The following is a 25,525-nucleotide window of genomic DNA, read 5'->3' as shown; positions in this document are numbered from 1 at the left end:
TGAAACCAATGTCCCCACTGCCATGAGATCTTCCCGGAGCTCCTTCCTTGTTGTCCTTGGGTTAGCCTTGACTCTTCGGACAAGCCTGGCCTCGGCACGGGAGGAAACTTTCAAAGGCTGTCCAGGCCGTGGAAGGCTAACAGAAGTTGCATAAGCCTTCCACTTCCGGATGATGCTCCCAACAGTGGAGACAGGTAGGCCCAACTCCTTGGAAAGGGTTTTGTACCCCTTGCCAGCCTTGTGACCCTCCACGATCTTGTCTCTGATGGCCTTGCAATGCTCCTTTGTCTTTCCCATGTTGACCAAGTATGAGTGCTGTTCACAAGTTTGGGGAGGGTCTTAATTAAGGCCCCGTCACACTAAGCAACATCGCTAGCAACATCGCTGCTAAGGAACAACTTTTGTGACGTTGCTAGCGATGTTGCTGTGTGTGACATCCAGCAACAACCTGGCCCCTGCTGTGAGGTCGTTGGTTGTTGCTGAATGTCCTGGGCCATTTTTTAGTTGTTGCTGTCCCGCTGTGAAGCACAGATCGCTGTGTGTGACAGCGAGACAGCAACAACTAAATGTGCAGGCAGCAGGAGCCGGCTTCTGCGGACACTGGTAACCACGGTAAACATCGGGTAACCAAGAAGCCCTGTCCTTGGTTACCCGATATTTACCTTCGTTACCAGCCTCCTCCGCTCTCACTGTCAGTGCCGGCTCCTGCTTCTTGCATATGTAGCTACAGCACACATCGGGTAATTAACCCGGTGTGCTGTAACTAGGAGAGCAAGGAGCCAGCGCTAAGCGGTGTGCGCTGCTCCCTGCTCTCTGCACGTGTAGCTGCGTGCACTGGTAACCAAGGCAAATATCGGGTTGGTTACCCGATATTTACCTTAGTTACCAAGCGCAGCATCTTCCACGCGGCGCTGCTGGCTGGGGGCTGGTCACTGGTTGCTGGTGAGCTCACCAGCAACTCGTGTAGCGACGCTCCAGCGATCCCTGCCAGGTCAGGTTGCTGGTTGGATCGCTGGAGCGTCGCAGTGTGACATCTCACCAGCAACCTCCTAGCAACTTACCAGCGATCCCTATCAGGTTGGATCGTTGTTGGGATCGCTGGTAAATTGTTTAGTGTGACTGGGCCTTTAGTCAGAAAAGGCTGGAAAAAGAGATAATTAATCCAAACATGTGAAGCTCATTGTTCTTTCTGCCTGAAATACTTCTTAATACTTTAGGGGAACCAAACAGAATTCTGGTGGTTTGAGGGGTTGAATAATAAATGACCCTCTGAATAAACTTTTCACAATTATTTAAAAAAAAAATAAAATATATAAATATAAATAAAAAAGAAATAACATTCTTTTTTGCTGCAGTGCATTTCACACTTCCAGGCTGATCTACAGTCCAAATGTCACAATGCCAAGTTAATTCCGAATGTGTAAACCTGCTAAATCTGCAGGGGGTTGAATACTACTTGTAGGCTGTGTGTGTGTGTATATAATATATATATATATATATATATATATATATATATATATATATATATATATATATATATATATATATATATATATATATATATATATATATATATATATATATATATATATATATATATATATATATTAGTGTATGTATAATTTTAATGACACACACACAAAGAAAAGCATTTAGTCAGCCACCAATTGTGCAAGTTCTTGAGAGAGGCCGGTGATTGACATCATAGGTAGACCACGACTATGAAAGACTAAATGAGAAGACAAATCCAGAAAATCAATGCGTCCGATTTGGCAAGATTTTTATTTATTTTTTATTTTTTGCAAATTATGGTGGAAAATAAGTATTTGGTCACCTAAAACATGCAACATTTCTGGCTCACAGACCTGTAACGTCTTCTATAAGGGGCTCCTCTGTCCTCCACTCATTACCTGTAGTATTGGCAGCTGTTTGAACTTATCAATGTAAAAGACACCTGTCCACAACCTCACTCACACGCCAAACTCCACTGGTGAAGACCAAAGAGCTGTCAAAGGACACCAGAAACCAAATTGTAGCCGTGCACCAGGCTGGGAAGACTGAATCTGCAATAGGCAAGCAGCTTGGTGTGGTGAAATCAACTGTGGGAACAATAATAAGAAAATGTAAGACATAAGACGACTGATGATCTCCCTCGATCTGGGGCTCAACGCTAGATCTCACCCCTTGGGGTCAAAATGATCACAAGAACAGTGAGCAAAAATCCCAGAACCACACGGTGAGACCTAGTGAATGACCTGCATAGAGCTGGGACCACCGTAACAAAGGGTACCATCAGTAACACACTACGCCGCCAGGGACTCAGATCCTGCAGTGCCATACGTTTTCCCATGCTTAAGCCAGTACATGTCCGGACCCGTCGGAAGTTTGCTAGAGAGCATTTGGATTATCCAGAAGAGTATTGGGAGAATGTCATATGGTCTGATGAAAGCAAAGTAGAACTGTTTGGTAAAAACACAACTTGTCGTGTTTGGAGGAGACAGAATGCTGAGTGTCCAAAGATCACCATACCTACTGTGAAGCATGGGGGAGGCAACATTATGCTTTGGGGCTGTTTCTCTGGAAAAGGGACCAGGACGACTGATCCGTGTATATGAAAGAATGAATGGGGCCATGTATCGTGAGATTTTGAGTGCAAACCTCCTTCCATCAGCAAGGGCATTGAAGATGAAACGTGGCTGGGTCTTTCAGCATGATAATGATCCTAAGCACACAGGGCAACAAAGGAGTGGCTTCATAAGAAGCATATGAAGGTTCTGTAAATCTATATATATATATATATATATATATATATATATATATATATATATATATATATATTACATATAATTGTGTGTGTGTATGTTCATATCTTTCAGATACGATGGATATTAGTAACTTATAACTGACCTATTCAATGACTCAGTGTCTGTGTACTGTGTCCCCCTGAATATATGGATACACTCAATGTTGGTTATGACGCCCCTCGGGACGTTTGGGTTTCACGTTAATCTCGGACTGTATCTCTCCAGTTGTCCTCTGAGCCGGTCGGGCTGGTGTTGGAGCCCCCGGATATTTCCGGGAGCCGAGGGTATGTTTTCATTCACAGGAATAGACGAGACCTTCCAGTATTAGGGTATGTGCGCACGTTGCTTTTTACCTGCTTTTTACCTGCTTTTTTGCTGCTTTTTCTTCTGCGCTGTTTAATGCCAAAATGGATGTGTTCTTCTATTCAAGCAAAGTCTATGGGAATTTGGGTTTCTTGTTCACACTATGTTGTTCAAAATGCTGCCTTTTTGTGGCAGAACTTTGGTCAAAAACTCAGCTTTTCAAAGAAGCAACATGTCAATTGTTTTTGCCATTTGGGTTTTGCACTGCAAAGCTGAGTTTTTGACCAAAGTTCTGCCACAAAAAGGCAGCATTTTGAACAACATAGTGTGAACAAGAAACCCAAATTCCCATAGACTTTGCTTGAATAGAAAAACACATCCATTTTGGCATTAAACAGCGCAGAAGAAAAAGCAGCAAAAAAGCAGGTAAAAAGCAACGTGCGCACATACCCTTAGCCTCGAGAGTCGCTGGGTCGGCAGCGTCTGTGGTTCCTGGCTCCTGGGAAGACTCCAATCTCCACAGGGGAAATTTTTTTTTTTTTTTCACATACATTTTGCAAATTTTTTTTTTTTTTTTGGTCAGAAAGTGAGCTTTTTATTTTCGTTAGTAACTTGAGGTTTATGAATGATTTCTCCGGCCGGCGAGGACTAGACTCGCGTTCTGGTTGGTTGCTCGGTCTTGTGACCGGCTGTCACGCTGGTGGGGACGGTGTGCTTGCCTATTAAAGGAGATGACGTCCTCTGTGTGATTATTTTCTGAAGTAGCTGCTGCTCGGTTTTCCATCTTGCACTGCAGGGTCCCATCACGTCTGACCGTCATTACGTTGCACTATGGGGTGTCCGTCTCTTGGAGCCCCTTCCATTTAATCTTCTCATGGCGTCCATTGCTCTGCAGGATTCGATGCAACAATATTTTGGGGATCTGACTGCTGCTCCTCTATTGATGAGCACCGTTGTTTCCCGCTCTGGAGCCTAGGCATCCGAGTAGACCTCTAGGCCACCAGAAAGTAACACCCTTTTGTGCCTTGGAATATCAAGAAAGGTGGCAATAACCTTTCCATGCCCCTCAACTCACCAGGCAAAGACGTATTCCCATTTCTTAAGCTTATGGTATTTCTCGAGGATGAACCATCCATATCAACCTCTGGACCCACCACCCTTTCATGCAGCTTGCTTGGAAGTAGTACGTTGAAAGTCCTAGCACAGGCATTGTGGCTGAGGAAAGTCTGGGGTAATCTCTAAGATCGACCCTGTGATTTCCTGTAGGCGGTAATATCCCTTGAGAAAGCAGCACCATGCTCTGGTGCTCTGTACTCGTAACTAGTGATGAGCGGGCACTACCATGCTCGGGTGCTCTGTACTGGTAACTAGTGATGAGCGGGCACTACCATGCTCGGGTGCTCAGTACTGGTAACTAGTGATGAGCGGGCTCTACCATGCTCTGGTGCTCTGTACTCGTAACTAGTGATGAGCGGGCACTACCATGCTCGGGTGCTCTGTACTGGTAACTAGTGATGAGCGGGCACTACCATGCTCGGGTGCTCTGTTCTGGTAACTAGTGATGAGCGGGCTCTACCATGCTCAGGTGCTCAGTACTGGTAACTAGTGATGAGCGGGCACTACCATGCTCAGGTGCTCAGTACTGGTAACTAGTGATGAGCGGGCTCTACCATGCTCGGGTGCTCAGTACTCGTAACTAGTGAAGAGCGGGCACTACCATGCTCGGGTGCTCTGTACTCGTAACTAGTGATGAGCGGGCACTACCATGCTCGGGTGCTCAGTACTGGTAACTAGTGATGAGCGGGCACTACCATGCTCGGGTGCTCAGTACTGGTAACTAGTGATGAGCGGGCACTACCATGCTCGGGTGCTTTGTACTCGTAACTAGTGATGACCGGGCACTACCATGCTCGGGTGCTCAGTACTCGTAACTAGTGATGAGCGGGCACTACCATGCTCGGGTGCTCAGTACTCGTAACTAGTGATGAGCAGGCACTACCATGCTCGGGTGCTCAGTACTCGTAACTAGTGATGAGCGGGCACTACCATGCTCGGGTGCTCAGTACTGGTAACTAGTGATGAGCGGGCACTACCATGCTCGGGTGCTCAGTACTGGTAACTAGTGATGAGCGGGCACTACCATGCTCGGGAGCTGGCAATGAGAAGGATGCTTGCTCAGATGGACACAACTCTTGTATCGAGTAAAATGGAAGTCAATGGACAACTGAAGCACTTTTACCGAAGGTCTTTCGGAAAAATGCTTGTTTCCCATTGACTTCCATTATACTCGGTGATCAAGTTGAGGAAGTCCAATCGGCCAACTGTTCGTTCTGAGCACCCGAGCATGGTAGTGCCCGCTCATCACTAGTAACGAGTACCAAGTACCCGAGCATGGTAGTGCCCGCTCATCACTAGTAACGAGTACCAAGTACCCGAGCATGGTAGTGCCCGCTCATCACTAGTAACGAGTACCAAGTACCCGAGCATGGTAGTGCCCGCTCATCACTAGTAACGAGTACCAAGTACCCGAGCATGGTAGTGCCCACTCATCACTAGTTACCAGTACTGAGCATGGTAGTGCCCACTCATCACTAGTTACCAGTACTGAGCACCGAGCATGGTAGTGCCCGCTCATCACTAGCTACGACTACGGAGCATCTGAGCATGGTAGTGCCCGGTCATCACTAGTTACGAGTACTGAGCACCCGAGCATGGTAGTGCCCGCTCATCACTAGTTACGAGTACACTGCACCTGAGCATGGTAGTGCCCGCTCATCACTAGTTACCAGTACTGAGCACCCGAGCATGGTAGTGCCCGCTCATCACTAGTTACCAGTACTGAGCATGGTAGTGCCCACTCATCACTAGTTACCAGTACTGAGCACCGAGCATGGTAGTGCCCGCTCATCACTAGCTACGACTACGGAGCATCTGAGCATGGTAGTGCCCGGTCATCACTAGTTACGAGTACTGAGCACCCGAGCATGGTAGTGCCCGCTCATCACTAGTTACGAGTACACTGCACCTGAGCATGGTAGTGCCCACTCATCACTAGTTACCAGTACTGAGCTCCTGAGCATGGTAGTGCCCGCTCATCACTAGTTACCAGTACAGAGCACCCGAGCATGGTAGTGCCCGCTCATCACTAGCTACAACTACGGAGCATCTGAGCATGGTAGTGCCCGGTCATCACTAGTTACGAGTACTGAGCACCCGAGCATGGTAGTGCCCGCTCATCACTAGTTACGAGTACACTGCACCTGAGCATGGTAGTGCCCGCTCATCACTAGTTACCAGTACTGAGCACCCGAGCATGGTAGTGCCCGCTCATCACTAGTTACCAGTACAGAGCACCCGAGCATGGTAGTGCCCACTCATCAGTAGTTAACCCTTCTTCTTCTACTGCTGCCACATCATTAATACTATGTTAACAATTCCATTACCCTAGACCACCAGGGATAGGAACGTTTAACTATTTTGCTTCCTCTAGACCACCAGGGATAGTAACCTTAATTGCTCTACTACCGGGGATGGTAACATTTACTATTCCCCTAGACCTTTTTGGATTAGTTATTTTTTGTTCTCTATACTATCTCTAGGGATTGTAATGTGAGCTATTCCAGTACTTCATACCACCAGGGTTATTAACTGTAACAGTGTTACTCCCCTGAACAACGAGTGACTGGATCTGTTCACAATACAATAATAATGTACAGTAATAGTAAACAATTATATTGCCCTGTTCTAGCTGCTGCAGCACCTCTTTAGCGCTCCATGTATGTGACGCGTGTCTTCAGAATGTGTTGATTCATGGCGACTTTTTGCAGACGACCCCCGTCTTCCTATGCCGGGTGTATAAGTGGATGTGTCTTTAAATATCGCGGTGTCGGGATTTCTGGTATTTGTCTATTTTAGTGGTTACCAGATCGTTTGTGTAATCCACACGCAGCTTTGAGTAGTTGCCGGGTTCTGGATGGAGAGCGCGGACCGCCGGCTAAAATTTCAGCCTTTAGTTTATTTTGGGGAATGGAGACATTCCTGCTCCCTGGCGCTCGCTACATGAAATGAGAGCGTCCTGTGCAAACATGGGCCGATTTAGACTTGCGACAAGACGGTCTCTTAAAGGGACCCTCCTGAATCCTGCGCTGTGACTGGAGCCGCACGCTCTATGGGACGCCGGCAGGACTAGTCACACCCCAGGGGAAATTGTCCCTCCAAACCTCCATGTTTTCTGTTCATGTGTTTTGACTTTGCAAAAATTGTCTACTTCAGGGTCACGGTGACCTCAACCATTAGAAGTACAGGAGGGTTTTGCAAAACTCCATTTACACATGACGGGACTGCGTGTTTAAGGCAAAAATACAAATGTCCTGGTCCTCATGAAGCCCGATAAGTGACCACTCCACAAAGGAAAGGTTCCCCACTTTTGTGGCTATTGGGGCTATTCATTCATCAGACCCCTTCCTCTTTTTGGGGGGAAAAGAGATCCAGTACACCTTCTTACAGATTTATAAAGAAGAAAAATGTTCATTTGCTTCCGAAATGCAAAGTTAAACATTGTCTCGTCTTCATAAATGGATGAAATCATAATTTGTAAAAATAAGCAACTCTGCAATTTACTTCCATTCTCAAGAACATAGGGATTTTTATGTTTTCCACAGCGCTTTACAAACAGTATCATCACTGTCCCCATTGGGGCTCCAAATCTAAATCTGCCATCCCTCTTTGGGGTGTGGGACAAAATTGGAGAGCCCGGAGGAAACCCACTCGAACACGGGGAGAACATACAAACTCCCTACAGATGTTGTCCTTGATGGGATTTGAACCCAGAAACCCCAGCGCTGCAAGACTGCAGTGGTGGCCGCTGAGGCGCCGTTTAGTGGTGGCCGCTGAGGCGCCGTTTAGTGGTGGCCGCTGAGGCGCCGTAGTGGTGGCCGCTGAGGCGCCGTATAGTGGCGGCCGCTGAGGCGCCGTATAGTGGCGGCCGCTGAGGCGCCGTATAGTGGCGGCCGCTGAGGCGCCGTATAGTGGCGGCCGCTGAGGCGCCGTATAGTGGCGGCCGCTGAGGCGCCGTATAGTGGCGGCCGCTGAGGCGCCGTATAGTGGCGGCCGCTGAGGCGCCGTATAGTGGCGGCCGCTGAGGCGCCGTATAGTGGCGGCCGCTGAGGCGCCGTATAGTGGCGGCCGCTGAGGCGCCGTATAGTGGCGGCAGCTGAGGCGCCGTATAGTGGTGGCCGCTGAGCTGCCGTATAGTGGTGGCCGCCGAGCTGCCGTATAGTGGCCGGCCGCCGAGGCGCCGTATAGTGGTGGCCGCTGAGCTGCCGTATAGTGGTGGCCGCCGAGCTGCCGTATAGTGGTGGCCGCCGAGCTGCCGTATAGTGGTGGCCGCTGAGCTGCCGTATAGTGGCCGGCCGCTGAGGCGCCGTATAGTGGCGGCAGCTGAGGCGCCGTATAGTGGTGGCCGCTGAGCTGCCGTATAGTGGTGGCCGCCGAGCTGCCGTATAGTGGCCGGCCGCCGAGGCGCCGTATAGTGGTGGCCGCTGAGCTGCCGTATAGTGGTGGCCGCCGAGCTGCCGTATAGTGGTGGCCGCCGAGCTGCCGTATAGTGGTGGCCGCTGAGCTGCCGTATAGTGGCCGGCCGCCGAGGCGCCGTATAGTGGCCGGCCACTCTGACTCTTCTCTCCTTTTCTATCAGTGGTTTTGAGATATCAGCAGGAAAGGGAGTTGTTCAGATCTGCAGGGAAGAGGGGGGGGGAAAGTAAAGTTTCAGGGAGGGCAGAGAAGACGGTCTATAGATGAGAAGGAAAGCACAAGAGGAGAGAAGTTCAGGATCAAAGCGGTTCCTTTTCTTGATTTCCTTAAAAAAAAAAAAAAGTCAGTCCACCTGGATGCAAATTCTCCTCCAATCCTTCTGTAGCAAATTTTGGATCAGACTGCAAACTATATACAGTGCCTTGCAAAAGTATTCGGCCCCTTGAATTTTTCAACCTTTTCCCACATTTCAGGCTTCAAACATAAAGATAAAAAATTTTAATTTTATGGTGAAGAATCAACAACAAGTGACACAATTGTGAAGTTGAACAATATTTCTTATTTTAAACTTTTTTATTTTTATAAATAGCTGAAAATTGTGGCGTGCAATATTATTCACCCCCTGTAAGTTAATCCTTTGTAGCGCCACCTTTTGCTGCGATTACAGCTGCAGTCTCTTGGGGTATGTGTCTATCAGTTTTGCACATGGAGAGGCTGATATTCTTAGCCATTCTTCCTTTGTAAACAGCTGGAGCTGAGTGAGGTTGGATGGAGGCGTTTGAACAGCAGTTTTCAGCTCTTTCCACGGATTCTCGATTGGGTTCAGGTCTGGACTGTGACTTGGCCATTCTAACACCTGGATACGTTTATTTGTGAACCATTCCATTGTAGATTTTGCTTTGTTTGGGGTCCGTGTCTTGTTGGAAGACAAATCTCTGTCCCAGTCTTGGGTCTTTTGCAGACTCCAATAGGTTTTCTTCAAGAATGGTCCATTTCTTCTCATCAATTTTAACCACCTTCCCTGTCACTGCTGAAGAAAAACAGGCCCAAACCGTGATGCTGCCACCACCATGTTTGACAGTGGGGATGGTGTGTTGCTTTTACACCAAACATATCTTTTGGCATTGTGCCCAAAAGTTCAGTTTGGTGTCTCCAGGTGGCTTGTGGCAAACTTTAAATGACACTTTTTATGGATATCTTTGAGAAATGGCTTTCTTCTTGCCACTCTTCCATAAAGGCCAGATTTGTGCAGTGTACGACTGATTGTTGTCCTATGGACAGACTCTCCCACCTCAGCTGTAGATCTCTGCTGTTCATCCAGAGTGATCATGGGCCTCTTGGCTGCATCTCTGATCAATCTTCTCCTTGTGTGAGATGAAGTTTGGATGGACGGCCGGCCGGGTCTTGGTAGATTTGCAGTGGTATGATACTCCTTCCATTTCAATATGATCGCTTGCACAGTGCTTCTTGGGATGTTTAAAGTTGTGGAAATCTTTTTGTAACAAAATCCGGCTTTAAACTTCTCCACAACAGTATCATGGACCTGCCTGCTGTGTTCCTTGGTCTTCATGATGCTCTCTGTGCTTTATACAGAACACTGAGACTATCACAGAGCAGGGGCATTTATACGGAGACTTGATTACACACATGGGCTTATATTTATCATCAGTCATTTAGGACAACATTGGAGCATTCAGAGATCCTCAATGATCTTCTGGAGTGAGTTGTCTGCACTGAAAGTAAAGGGGATGAATAATATTGCACGCACCAATTTTCAGTTTATTTTTTGCTAAAAGTTTAAAATGAGCAATAAATTTTGTTCCACTTCACAATTGTGTCCACTTGTTGTTGATTCTCCACCAGAACATTAACATTTTTATCTTTATGCTTGAAATGTGGGGAAAGGTTGAAAAATTCAAGGGGGGGCGAATACTTTCACAAGGCGCTGTATCTGGTACAGAAGTGTGGATGGGGGAAGGAGGAACGTCTGAAGATGAATAAAAGAATGAAGATCGCTGTCTGAACTTTAGTGCAATATTTACTTTACGCTAACATGAGTAAAATAAAAAAAAAAAAAAATTAAAACTGTCAAATGCTTATACAGCCCTTAAAATAGTTATTAATAATGGTATACTACACAAATGCAAAATAAAAAACTACTCTCCTATAGGACCTTGCCTTTTCTGTGACTTTGGTCATGTTCTTCATCATTTGACTGTCGTAGCTAATCAAAATTTGAAGCAAGACACCCCTTGTTGGCCGCACCCCCCCACCTCGTTGGCCGCACCCCCCCTCCTCGTTGGCCGCACCCCCCCTCCTCGTTGGCCGCACCCCCCCTCCTCGTTGGCCGCACCCCCCCTCCTCGTTGGCCGCACCCCCCCTCCTCGTTGGCCGCACCCCCCCTCCTCGTTGGCCGCAGCCCCCTTCCTCGTTGGCCGCACCCTCCACCCCCTCTTGGGCTGCACACCCCCGCAGATCCCATCCTCTGCATAGGTAATGATTGTTGTGAGAACCCCACATCAGAGTAGATCTAGCACTGCTCCTTACAGATCCCTCCACTCAGCTGTGGGGTTGTTACATTTGTATCCATGTAGAACAATCCGAGCGAAACCATCTGCCACAATGCATCAGCCTGAAATCCAAACTATCAGCACCAGACATTTACCATGATCTGTGCAGCTGCTAAAGGGGTGCAGAAAGTGGATACAACTGTAACAAACACTCAGCTGTGAACAAGTTCTGGGTCTGTATATTTTTTTTTTTTTTTTTGTTTTTGTTTTTAGCATCTGACTTCCAGGTTTTCGTTCTCACTGACAAAAAGCGGAGATCTTAAAAGGACGCAGCGCACGCAACCTCCATTAATTATTCCTCCTCTACTGTAGGGCCCGTGCTGCTTCTGCCGGCGGTCTGCGCAGTGTCTTCCGGCCATGTGCCGTCGGTTTGAAGATTTTTTTTTTTTTCCCTTTTCCTGCTTTCTGGAAGCGCGCATGGAGAAGTGTTATTAATAACCTTGTATTAAGCCTGGATCTCAGTCTGCGCTGACATTTATGTGGGCGATTCCCTAATACTCCCCAACATACACATGTCTCTGACTCATAATCCTACAGGTGGCTTCTCCTCCTCGTCCAAAACAAAAGAATGAAACGTGAAGGGGTTTTGTAACCCGCGCTAAATATAGTATACGGCCGAGCGTGTGCGCGAGCGTGCCTTGCTGTGGATGTGCGTTTAGTTGTATGATCTGGGGCAACAGGGGGCGCTCTTTGCTGATCTGATATCTCCTGCTGGTTTTCCCGCTGCTGTAAAACCAAGATTGTTGCAAACGTTTCCGCTGCAAAATCTGTCGGCATGTGTAAGGGAGTGACCTGTCAATCAAGCCTAGTGGGCGTGGCTGCAGAGTAAAATGTGACTCGTAATCACAAGCCCCCGTTATTTCATGCTGGGATTAGCGCAGTCTCCATTGTCAAACCTGAAGAATAATATTCTGTCTTGCAGCCACCACAAGGGGGAGCTCCATGTGTGCAGAATGGGGCTATGTTTACACGTTGCTTGTTTTTTCTATATGCAATACCTGAATGTTTTGCTTCGTTTTTGCTGTTTTTACTCAGTGTGCAGAATTCAGTGTTTTTGTTTTGTTTTTTTTCCTGCATGCAATACCTGCACTTTTTGCTTTGTTTTTGCTCAAGTTATGCAGAATGGGGCGATGTTCAGACGTTGCTTTTTTTTTCTACAACCCTACAAAGAACAATTCAGGTCCACAACCAAGATATGCATTTGATCATAGAAATTTTATTAAATGTCATACATATAGTTAAAAATACTTTATACATAGGCCACAACTATGAGGAATAAGGGAAAGAGTCGCACTATTAAGAATAGCTATCTGGGGAAAAGTGCAATCAGTAAACACAAATAAGATAGGTATGGCTAATTTACTCATAAAGATACCTGGTGCGTAAAACATGTAGGTTAAACTTAATGAATCTATTGCTATAGTGTACTTATTACAGAGATATTCATTAACACACGCTATTAAATGTATATGTGCACTCATATGGTACAGGCTAACCAATTCAGAAGTGAATTACTCTACCAATGCCTAAATTGTAGCATGCCGCCCATGTATCATTCAGGATAACATATAAGTTTTAACTGCAGCCATGTGTGTGCCGATCGCCACTGCCACCTCGACGCGCGTTTCACCGCTTCCGGTTTCGTCAGGAGGCATAGTGGGGAAATAATGTTGCTTTTTTTTCTGTATGCAATACCTGCAGTCTTTTTGCTGCGGGTTTTTTGTTGCGTTTATGTTGTATTTTTTTGGTACAGATTGTCATTTGTCTACAGTATGTTTAATAAAGCTAGTATTATTCACCAGAAAAGCATGGTTGCAGCTTTTTTTTTTTTTTGTTTTTTTGCACTTTTATTGCTTTCTATGATCAAAAATATGCTGTAAAAATGCTGAATTGGCCGCTTGCAGCTTGCAAAAATGCAGCACTTTTGCAGTTGTCAGGAGGAAAAATCGTGTGCATGAGATTTATAAAATCTCAGCTTTTGCTGGTAATTTTCAAAAAGCAGCTTTGACATTAAAAACACAAAAAGCCGCAAAAATGCAATGTGTGAACATAGCCTTATACTGCTTTTGTAGGTAAAAGGATTCTCACTTCCGCATAGAATTGAGCTACCCCTGGTGTGACGTCCATGGCTGCTATTGTCCATATATAATGCTAATTAGGATATGCGCATAGTACTTGCTGTTTCCTGGCAGCACCTCCTGTAGTGCCAACAAACCCCAAAAAGCTTAAAAACCAGAGTTCAGGTGTTAAAGCACTAAACATCCTGCCTTTCTACCTTTCAGATGCCTCTCATAGTTACTTATTATTGCTCTTGGGCAATGAACACAAGCCCATACTCCAGCGAGATTCAGCCGACTCTCTGTTGTCACCATAAACACTCGCATCCAGCCAGATGCCGATCCCATTAAGACTTATCAAATAGTGAATAATTCTGTATGGCATCCTTCTTTATTAGAGGTAAAATGTTTAAAGACACTGTGGGATCAATAGACACTGCAGTCCAGCCTTTTAACTGACTCTGGGTTTCGCCACATCAGCTTCTTCTGGGGCTCAGATTCTTCAATTATCAAATGCCGTTGTTTCTGTACAAGTGACCACGGGGCGAGCGATTGGTATCAGTGATCAGGTGCTGGATCAGCTTGTTATTGTTGGTAGACTCTACAGTCTACCTGAGTAACTTTCCATATAGGCACCTGATCATCTCAACCATTTACTGGCCCTGGTGGGTACCTGGTCACTTCAACCAGTTACTGGCCCTGGTGGGCACCTGGTCACGTCAACCAGTTACTGGCCCTGGTGGGCACCTGGTCGCCTCAACCAGTTACTGGCCCTGGTGGGCACCTGGTCGCCTCAACCAGTTACTGGCCCTGGTGGGCACCTGGTCGCCTCAACCAGTTACTGGCCCTGGTGGGCACCTGATCACCTCATCCAGTTACTGGCCCTGGTGGGCACCTGGTCACGTCATCCAGTTACTGGCCCTGGTGAGCACCTGGTCACGTCATCCAGTAACTGGCCCTGGTGGGCACCTGGTCACGTCATCCAGTAACTGGCCCTGGTGGGCACCTGGTCACGTCATCCAGTTACTGGCCCTGGTTAGCACCTGGTCACGTCATCCAGTAACTGGCCCTGGTGGGCACCTGGTCACGTCAACCAGTTACTGGCCCTGGTGGGCACATGGTCGCCTCAACCAGTTACTGGCCCTGGTGGGCACCTGGTCGCCTCAACCAGTTACTGGCCCTGGTGGGCACGTGGTCGCCTCAACCAGTTACTGGCCCTGGTGGGCACCTGGTCGCCTCAACCAGTTACTGGCCCTGGTGGGCACGTGGTCGCCTCAACCAGTTACTGGCCCTGGTGGGCACGTGGTCGCCTCAACCAGTTACTGGCCCTGGTGGGCACGTGGTCGCCTCAACCAGTTACTGGCCCTGGTGGGCACGTGGTCGCCTCAACCAGTTACTGGCCCTGGTGGGCACCTGGTCGCCTCAACCAGTTACTGGCCCTGGTGGGCACGTGGTCGCCTCAACCAGTTACTGGCCCTGGTGGGCACGTGGTCGCCTCAACCAGTTACTGATGGCATATCCTGTGAATATGCTGGAAATGCCCTTGATGAGAAGACATCTTTGATGGGCCTACGTGCAGCAAGTTCCTCCCTAGTGATGGCACTTGCCTGCTATACCGGTGCACCAGGTTTCGGCTTTATTTTGAGGGGCAGAAGTAGGTCACGTGTCTGTATCTTCTATCTATACATTTGTCCCCCTTTTTGGAGTGATGTGAGTACGGCGTCACTAAGGAGCGATCGTGTAAACACAATGTGCCGTATATATAACTAATGAGGTGTTGTATGGAGCCGTTATGTATCGTACGGTATAATGTACGGTGCTTTATATCAGATCTCGGTACGTTATAATACCGCATATTGGCTGACATATATTACCGCCTGCTAATCATTGTGTTATATTATTAATTAGCTGAAGAATGGGTTTGGAATCAGCTGCTCGAATAGAAATGAGAAAAAAAAAATCCTCATTAAACTAAATATAGCCTGTTTTCTATCCTTGCAGCGAGCAGAGCATCTGCCAGGCACGGGCGGCTGTCATGGTGTACGACGATGCCAACAAGAAGTGGGTCCCGGCAGGAGGGTCCACCGGATTCAGCCGAGTGCATATCTACCACCACACGGGGAACAACACCTTCCGGGTGGTGGGCAGGAAGATCCAGGATCACCAGGTGAGAGGGGAGCATTAATATTATTATGGCTTTATTTTTGTTAGTATTGTTCCCATATCAATGTATGAACCGCTCTGTATCTATAGGAGTCCATCAGAAAACGTGCAATTGTCATATAGGTGGGGAGGCCATGGGCGTGATAGGGGTCCCCTTCCTCTGTCGAATCCCGAATATGCCACTGTCGGAATTCACCGCGGTATCTAAGGGGTTAAGTAGTTGGGATCAGAGCTGGCTCCGGTCTCTGCAGTCACAGCGACGCGTCATCTGTTGGTCCCATCATCCCAGGGACGATTCCCAGGAAAAATTACAGTAAAGCTGCACAGCACAAACTTCTAATAAACTTTTTTTTTTTCTTCCCCTTGTTCTTTGGTTCATTATGTCCACGAAGACTGCAGGAGTAAAGTGCCAGATGCACGCCTAGGCTGTTTGAGGGGGGGCAGGCCGAGGCTGTTTGAGGGGGGGGGGGGGGGGTCCGAGGCTGTTTGAGGGGGGGCAGGCCGAGGCTGTTTGAGGGGGGGGGCGGGCCGAGGCTGTTTGAGGGGGGGGGCAGGCCGAGGCTGTTTGAGGGGGGGGCGGGCCGAGGCTGTTTGAGGGGGGGGGGCAGGCCGAGGCTGTTTGAGGGGGGGGGCAGGCCGAGGCTGTTTGAGGGGGGGGGGCAGGCCGAGGCTGTTTGAGGGGGGGGGGCAGGCCGAGGCTGTTTGAGGGGGGGGGGGTGTCCGAGGCTGTTTGGGGGGGGGGGGGGCCGAGGCTGTTTGAAGGGGGGGGGAGCGGGCCGAGGCTGTTTGAGGGGGGGGAGCGGGCCGAGGCTGTTTGAGGGGGGGGGGCGGGCCGAGGCTGTTTGAGGGGGGGGGGGCGGGCCGAGGCTGTTTGAGGGGGGGGGGCGGGCCGAGGCTGTTTGAGGGGGGGGGCGGGCCGAGGCTGTTTGAGGGGGGGGGGGCGGGCCGAGGCTGTTTGAGGGGGGGGGGGCGGGCCGAGGCTGTTTGAGGGGGGGGGGGGCGGGCCGAGGCTGTTTGAGGGGGGGGGCGGGCCGAGGCTGTTTGAGGGGGGGGGGCAGGCCGAGGCCGTTTGAGGGGGGGGGGCAGGCCGAGGCCGTTTGAGGCGGGGGCAGGCCGGACAAGCCGAGGCTGTTTGAGGGGGGGGCAGGCCTGTACTTTATATAGAGGGATATAGACTTCCCTGTTACTGGGGGCAACTCACCGCTGAGGTTGCCACATTTCGGAGTATTATATCAGATAGGCACGCAGGCACAAGACTCCCCACGTGTTCCCTGTAGGCCGAGGCATCTTTTGTTATCGGCTCAGAGGCGTCTCTGGAGCGTGTAGACGTAATTGTGTTGTGTTTTTTCAGCTGAGAGTGACGTGGTCAAGGTAGGTTCAAGGTTGTACAGAGTGGAGCAATGTGAAGCCGCCGGAGCGGGAGACACCGGAGCGGGGGACACCGGCAGCGCCACATTCTTCTATACTAGGCTTAAAAGGACAGTCATTAAATAGTATTGCATTTTTATCTGCATTTTGCATCCTGTGCAGATAGTGAGGTTATATAATCATAGACCGCCAATATAATATCAGAGAAGTCATTGATTTTTGCCCTGAAACAATTCCCATTTCCCCTGCAGCACCCATTACTTAACCTGTATTATTCTCCAGAGCTGCACTCACTATTCTGCTGGTGCAGTTACTGTGTACATACATTACATTACTGATCCTGAGTTACCTCCTGTATTATACTCCAGAGCTGCACTCCCTATTCTGCTGGTGCAGTCACTGTGTACATACATTAAATTACTGATCCTGCACTGATCCCTTGTTACATCCTGTATAATACTCCAGAGCTGCACTCACTAATCTGCTGGCTGGCATCGCTGAACCTTTCCTGCTGAGCGGTGTCATTCACTGATCAGCATTTCTGCTGTACAGAGCGATGTTGATGCCCTGCTCTGTATGGCACAAGTGATTAGATAATCAAGTCCACTAAGGGGACTAGTAAAGTAAATAAAGTGTTAACCCCCCCCCCCCCCCTCCAAAAAAACCCCCCCTGTAGTTAAAATCGCCCCTTTTGCACCACTGAAAATAAAACCAATAATGAAATACACATATTTGGCATCGCTGCCTTCAGAAATACCTGATCTATGAAAATATAAACTTAATCTTGTAAAGACATAATGAGGAAAAAAAAAATCAAAACTCCAGAATTCCTTTTTTTTTTTTTTTTTTTTTTTTGGTTGTTCGCTGCAACATTGAATTAAAATGCAATAACCGGTGATCAAAACGCATCTAACCAAAAATGGTATAATTAAAAATGTCAGATCAGGACACAAAAAATAAGCAGTCAATGTGCCCCGGATTAAAAAAAAAATGACAATGCGACGGGGCTCGGAAAATTGTAATAAGTGTTTTGTCAAAAAAAACCCCCAAAAAACAGAAATGTCATAAAAAAATTCTATTTTTTTTTTTTTACCACTTAGAAAAAGGTGAAACTATACATTCGGTATCTACACACACGCAATGACCTGGTAAATCATGCCATGTCAGATTTACCATATAGCGAGCATGGAAAATTAAAAAAAAAAACAAAAACAAAATAATCTTGGAATTACCCCTTTTTTTTTTTTGTTTAATTTCACCGCACTTTGGATTGTTTTTTTCCCCCCCCATTTTTCAGTACCATATGTGGCATGAGGTCATTCAAAAGTGCAACTCGTCTTGCAACAAACAAACCCTCCTATGGCTATAATGACACAAAATTAAAAAAAAAAAAAAAAAAAAAAATTATGGCTCTTGGAAGAAGGGGAGGAAAAAAAACAGAAAATCGCTTGGGGTGAAGGGGTTAAACAAGAAAATTTCCTATAAAATAATTAAAAATTAAAAAAAAAAGGAAACCTTGCCCTACAGTTTGGTTAACATATCGCCTCTGCAGTATCACACGTCAGTGTTCTCCGCAGGGTGGGCCGGGGGTCCGGACACGGCAGACGTCCCATCATGCGGCTCCTCTCCCTGTCCCGCACAGATGCCTCCTTGTACTCGTTATTACAGATTTGCATTAACCCTGTGTTTTTTTTTGTTTTTTTTTTCCCCCCCTGTGCATTGCAGGTGGTAATCAACTGTGCCATTCCTAAGGGGCTGAAGTACAACCAGGCGACACAGACCTTCCATCAGTGGCGGGATGCCAGACAGGTTTACGGGCTCAATTTTGGGAGCAAAGAAGATGCCAATGTGTTTGCAAGTGCCATGATGCATGCCCTCGAAGTGCTGAACTCGCAGGACTCCGGGGAGCAGAGAGGTCAGTGTCTGAACATCCGGATATGGGGTCCTTTTCTGTGACCCCCCCCCTCTAATGTATTTTGTCAATTTATAATATCTGTAATATGCAGAGAGCACTGTCCTATAGTGACATCCAGAGCTGCGCTCAAACTTCTGCTTTCTGATTCTGATGGTCTCATGCTATTCACACCCCAAATGACCAACGTGGATTAATTTTTTTTTTTTTTTTTTTTAAGAAACCTCAGCTCCCTGTATTTCCAGCCTGAGGAATCCTTTTGTAATCGTCTCCATCATAGTTATTAATATTCTTTTATAGAGGGCAGAGCGTCATTTTCCTTTTTAAGGCCCTATGCGCACTTACCGGATTTTGCCGCAGATTTTTTGCAGATTTGCTGCATGTTTCGCTGCAGAAAATGTTCATAACATCTCTGCAGTGAATCACCAGCAAAACCTATGGGCAAAAAAAATTCCTGTGCGCACTGGGCGGAATTTGACAGCTGCATGTTTTGCTGCGGGATTCCCGCAGCAAAAACAATTGCATGTCAATTCTTTCCGCACGTCGCTGCGGGATTTCACTCCATTGACTCCAATGTTAATCGTGAAATCCCGCAGGGAATAACGCAGGCAGCAAATTCTGTGCGGTTCACTGCGTTTTCCTGCGTTATTCCCTGCGGTATTTCGCGGTTTACCTCCGGTAATGTACATCGCCTGTCTGCGGTTTGCAGGGAAGTGATGTCATTACAGGAAGAGGAAGCAAAGCAGAGAGTAAACACACACACACACACACACACACACACACACACACACACACACACACACACACACACACACACACACAACACACACACACACACACACACACACACACACACACACACACACATATATATCTAGGACACACACACACACACACACATATATATATATCTAGGACACAGACACAGACACATAGAACATAGAACACAGACACATAGAACACACATAGAAAGAAAACGGAAATATAGAAAACAAAACACGTGGGCTCCGCTGCATTTTTACCATGCAGCCGAGGTAAGCACACAGCGGCGGCCCGGTATTCTCAGGCTGGGGAGGGAGAGGGGCAGGGTTAATGTCCCCCGCCTCACTCCCCCTCCCGCAGCCGAGAATATCAGCCGCAGCTGCCCCGGGACTGTCGCATCCATTATGCGGCAGCACCGGCGTGTCCCCGGCTCTTCCTGCCGCCGTGTAGCAGTGGCGGTCAGGGTAATACAAGGGGTTAATGGTAGCGGATCGCCGCCATTAACTCCAGGCTTGATCATGGCAGCGTCTGTGACAGCTGACATGATCAACCCGTAAGTAAAGTGAAAAAAACACAGACACACCGAAAAATACTTTATTTTAAATAAAACAAACAAGCCTCGTTCACCATTTTATTACCCCCTCCCGCACCAAAGCTCCGGCGTAATCCACAGCTCCGACGTCCTGCGCTGCTCACATCCAGCCGCGACTGTCACAGACACAGCACTGAATGAAAGCAGCAGACAGCAGAGGTAATTACCGGTCATTTCCCACGGCCGGTAATGTGAACTCACTGCCGACCGTGGGAAATGCAACTATCTATCTATCTATCTATCTATCTATCTATCTATCTATCCCTCTATCTATCTATCCCTCTATCTATCTATCCCTCTATCTATCTATCCCTCTATCTATCTATCCCTCTATCTATCTATCCCTCTATCTATCTATCCCTCTATCTATCTATCCCTCTATCTATCTATCCCTCTATCTATCTATCCCTCTATCTATCTATCCCTCTATCTATCTATCCCTCTATCTATCTATCCCTCTATCTATCTATCCCTCTATCTATCTATCCCTCTATCTATCTATCCCTCTATCTATCTATCCCTCTATCTATCTATCCCTCTATCTATCCCTCTATCTATCTATCCCTCTATCTATCTATCCCTCTATCTATCTATCCCTCTATCTATCTATCCCTCTATCTATCTATCCCTCTATCTATCTATCCCTCTATCTATCTATCCCTCTATCTATCTATCCATCTATTTATCCCTCTATCCCTCTATCTATCCATCCCTCTATCTATCTATATATCCCTCTATCTATCTGTCCGGCTGTCCGTCCGTCCGTCCATCTATTCTTCTGTCTCTTTATCTATCTCAGAGTGAAATGACTTCTTCTTTTTTTTTTTTCTTCAATGTGCTTTATTGCATTGAATGCAATAAAGCACATCCCAACCCGCACGCGGCAAAACCGCGGCAATACCGCGAACAATACCGCGGTAAAACCGCAGCAAACCGCATGCGGTTTTCGGGTGCGGTTTGCCGCGGTTTTTTACCGCGGGTGCGGTAATCTTTGAATACCTGCGGAATTTTCTTGAGAAAATTCCATTTTCCAGTGCGCACAGAGCCTTAAGTTTCAAATCCTCAGCCTCGATGGAGCTAATACAGATGGCGATGGTATGAACATTGGCTTCAATCTGTTCGCAGAAAGAGCTCATGAGCTCTCTCTAGTGGTGAAAGCCAATAAACTGCATCTCCAAAAATGACATAGCAAGTGTGAACAGCTGCTATAACTACACAAAACACAAGCAAAAAAATACTGCAGTGCTATGTAAGCGCTAAGATATATGCAAACATAGAATATATGAAATAAAAACTGCATAAATGCTATATGGAATACAATTTAGAAAAATGAAGGTACTTAGTGCATAAATTGGCCAATTCTTGTGAGCCAATAAACCACGTCAAGGTGACCTTTCCTTGATGGGACTCTATCCTAATTTCATGCTTCTACTGGACTAAAAGTCTACAAGTCTTTTTTTTTTCTTTTTTTTTTAATACAATGCAAAGTGAACAAAATAAAAATCTCATTCCAATCAATGTTTGCTGTGAGAAATCTTCCCCTTCATCAGTTCTTGTTACACTTGTATATGTTATAAAGGAGCTCCGCATGAGGATGTTACAAACATCTTAGAGACCCAACTCCAGATTTTGAGGCTTGTGTGGATCCTTCTATATCTTGGTCCCAGACAGATGGGATGATGTGAGATCAGAGCTTTGGGGGCGGGCCCTTCTCGGCGCTTTGGGAGGGGGGTGGCCCCTTGGCGCTTTGGGGAGGGGGGCGGGCCCTTCTCGGCGCTTTGGGGAGGGGGGCGGCCCCTTGGCGTTTTGGGGAGGGGGGCGGGCCCTTCTCGTCGCTTTGGGGGGGCGGGCCCTGCTCGTCGCCTCGGGAGGGCGGGCCTCTCCTTATCCTCATTGGCTGGATGTTTGGGGTCGTTATCCATCTGCAGAATAAATTTGGAGCTGATCAGACGCCTCCCTGATATTACATGATGGGTAATTATCTGCCTGGATTTCTCGGCATTGAGGACACCATTAATCCTGACCGAATCCTCTGCTGTATTTGCTGAAATGCAACCACAAAGTTGCTGGACCCCCACCAAGCTGCATGGCTCCTGCAGACCCTCATTGTTGTGCCGCTCTCCAGCCCTGCAAGAAACAAACTTCCTTCTGTTACAGCCTAATATTTCACATCGTGACTCCTCAGTCCAGAGACTGCTCCCACTTTCCTGCACCCCAGTTCCTATGCTTTTGTGCATATCCGAGTCTCTTAATCTTGTTTCCATATAGAAGGTTTTGCTTTATGGACGCAATTTTGCCATGAAAACCACTTGTGGCCAGACTTTCCCAAACAGTAGATGGGGTAGACCCGGGGTCTCAAACTCAGCTGGGGAAATGGGCCACACATAGAAAAAACTATGGAATCATTAAAAATGTCACTTTGTCCCGCAAAGAATGCGCCCCCTCTCAATTTTTTCCATCCCCTTTAGGATGTTTTTTTTTGAACATTTTTTTTTTGCTTGTTTATAACAACAAACCTGCACTTTTTTGTTTAGCTAAGATTATATATAAGAAAGCATTTTTAATGGCAGTCAGGCTTTTATTTTTTTTATTTTATTTTATCACCTTGTAATATTGTTATACAATTACCAGCATCACATACAGGTAAAATATATCTTTGTACCGTGTTAGCCAGTAGAGATAAAAAAAAAATTGATTAAAAGAACTGAAGTCCTCAGTGGTTGATACCTTTTGACTAACTGAAAAGATGAATAGCAAGCTTTTCAGACTAAAGGTATCAACCACTGAGGACTCTCAGTTCTATTAAACATTTTTTTTTTCAGCATCATACAGTAATCTTAGCCACCATCTTGTAGTAATGTCCCCCATCCTTGTAGTATTTTGTTCATCCTTGTGCCCTGTGGTATTGGGCCCCTCCTTGCGGTATTGGGCCCCTCCTTGCGGTATTGGGCCCCTCCTTGCGCCCTGTAGTAATGTGCTTATCCTTGTGCCCGTGCTTGTAGTATTGTGCCCATGCTTGTAGTATTGTGCCCATGCTTGTAGTATTGTGCCCATGCTTGTAGTATTGTGCCCATGCTTGTAGTATTGTGCCCATGCTTGTAGTATTGTGCCCATGCTTGTAGTATTGTGCCCATGCTTGTAGTATTGTGCCCATGCTTGTAGTATTGTGCCCATGCTTGTAGTATTGTGCCCATGCTTGTAGTATTGTGCCCATGCTTGTAGTATTGTGCCCATGCTTGTAGTATTGTGCCCATGCTTGTAGTATTGTGCCCATGCTTGTTCCCAGTGGTATTGGGCCCCTCCTTGCGGTATTGGGCCCCTCCTTGCACCCTGTAGTAATGTGCTTATCATTGTGCCCATGCTTGTAGTATTGTGCCCATGCTTGTAGTATTGTGCCCATGCTTGTAGTATTGTGCCCATGCTTGTTCCCAGTGGTATTGGGCCCCTCCTTGCGGTATTGGGCCCCTCCTTGCACCCTGTAGTAATGTGCTTATCATTGTGCCCATCCTTGTAGTATTGTGCCCATCCTTGTAGTATTGTGCCCATCCTTGTAGTATTGTGCCCATCCTTGTAGTATTGTGCCCATCCTTGTAGTATTGTGCCCATCCTTGTAGTATTGTGCCCATCCTTGTAGTATTGTGCCCATCCTTGTAGTATTGTGCCCATCCTTGTAGTATTGTGCCCATCCTTGTAGTATTGTGCCCATCCTTGTAGTATTGTGCCCATCCTTGTAGTATTGTGCCCATCCTTGTAGTATTGTGCCCATCCTTGTAGTATTGTGCCCATCCTTGTAGTGTTGTGCCCATCCTTTTAGCAATACACAAAAAATAATTGTTTTAGATGCAGCATGTTTCAGCTACGTGCAAAACGCTTAGTACAAGCAGAGTAGATGGAATTTCTAGAAATCCCATACCACTGTGTGTGTGTGCGACCCCTCCCAGCAAACACTGACCTGTGGTACGGCTTTTAGGGGCCGCAGCATGTCAATTGTTTGCTGCGAAGTCGCATGCACCCTCTGTAGGGAGAACACAGTGCTCCAAAAACTGATCGTGGGTACGAGCAGCTGCGTTTACCTGCGGAGGACACTTGCGGCCTTGCAGGTCAGCACACGCTGCGTCCTGGATACAGCGGGTCCTGATCGTGGACACGTACCTTATCTGCTTGTTGTGGCCCGCAGACCCCGTGACGATCGTGGCTCTATGCTGGGGGTCAGCACCGGCAGGGCCTTACTACAGTTGAATCATTTGTGGTGCCGCTCGCAGAGGAGCTGGCCAATCAGATGCAAGGAGGTGATGTCATACAGCGACGTCATCTCCTTGCATCTGATTGGCGGGTGGCAGCCATTGATATAGTGCAAACAGCTCCTCTGCACGGCACTGCAAATGATTCAACTGTAGTAAAGTCCTGCCGGCGCCGACCCCCGACATGGGGTCGCGATCGTCACTGGGTCTGTGGGCCACAACAAGCAGCCTTAGGAGCCGCGTGTTTGAGACCTCTGGGGTAGATGGTCCCACTGGTTGCTGCTAGTTCTGAATTGATGGCACTGCTGGACACCTGAACCATGAGGCCTTTCATCTGTTGATCTGCGTTTCCTTGGCCGACAGCTGCCATTTCTCGATTCTTTGTCAAAAGACCTTGAACATCACATTATGAAACCCCCGTCTGTCGCATAAAACTCTTGCCTGGGAGACGCCTGGCTGATGCAGTAGAACTACCTTGTATCTTGTTGATTTTGCTCAGTCTTGCCGGTAACTTGTGACCTGAAACTGTCTTCCACAACCTCACCTTTTTATAGCAGAGTTTCTGTTTCCAGCCCAGTTTTAATCCTCCTACACAGCTGTTTCTGTTTCAGTTAATGACTGTGTGATCATTCGGTATATTTTGGGTACTCCTGACAACAATCCTACAAAATCCCCGACTTTGTACAAGAGTCGATTTGTTATTTTAAAGGCAAAGTGCGGTGACCAAGGCCCATACGCGGAGAGCCTGGGATATGATGGCGGATGTGTTGCGATTATTTTTCTTCGCCTCCGGATGTTATTGCGCGTCTCTCATGCATCCCGGAGGCGCGAACCACAGGGAGCGAAACAATTCACGTCCGTCAGCGTCCATCAACCACGGCAGAGCGGATTCATTTCCATTCCCGGCTGTAACCTCCGGAAGCGGTCGGCACGTTGTCTGGTAATGCCTGAGCGGACCCGTCCTCTGCTCCCAGATCCGGGAGGAATCTTAATTCTGCTACGTCTTGTAGGTTTAATCTTCCCCGAGCCGCGCTGATGTAATCCCACCGCAGAGATGGACGGGGCTGCACCAGCCTGCAACCAGTGAAATCCTAGAGCAGCGGCCGACGCCGCTTCTCCCCAGATTATACACAGAGGGGATTTAAGGACAAGATGAGGAGGAAACGACAAATGTTGGATTTGTTTATTTTTGTAATTACTCGTGGTTTGTTTTTTTTTTTT

At 47.4% G+C, this 25,525-nt stretch overlaps 1 protein-coding gene across 1 annotated transcript in view; it reads left to right on the top strand.

The window, feature by feature from the left end:
• ENAH (ENAH actin regulator) overlaps nt 1-25,525 on the top strand; it is a 71,512-nt gene that overhangs the window by 17,992 nt on the left and 27,995 nt on the right. The window contains 3 exon segments of the mRNA XM_075341430.1: nt 15,268-15,433; nt 18,523-18,712; nt 24,916-25,013. Of these exon segments, the coding sequence (XP_075197545.1) occupies nt 15,268-15,433; nt 18,523-18,712; nt 24,916-25,013 (454 nt within the window).

Source organism: Anomaloglossus baeobatrachus, chromosome 3, assembly GCF_048569485.1.
Source record: "Anomaloglossus baeobatrachus isolate aAnoBae1 chromosome 3, aAnoBae1.hap1, whole genome shotgun sequence".
NCBI lineage: Eukaryota > Metazoa > Chordata > Amphibia > Anura > Aromobatidae > Anomaloglossus > Anomaloglossus baeobatrachus.
The sequence above is the reverse complement of the archived record's forward strand: the minus strand, read 5'-3'. Positions and strand labels throughout refer to the sequence as shown.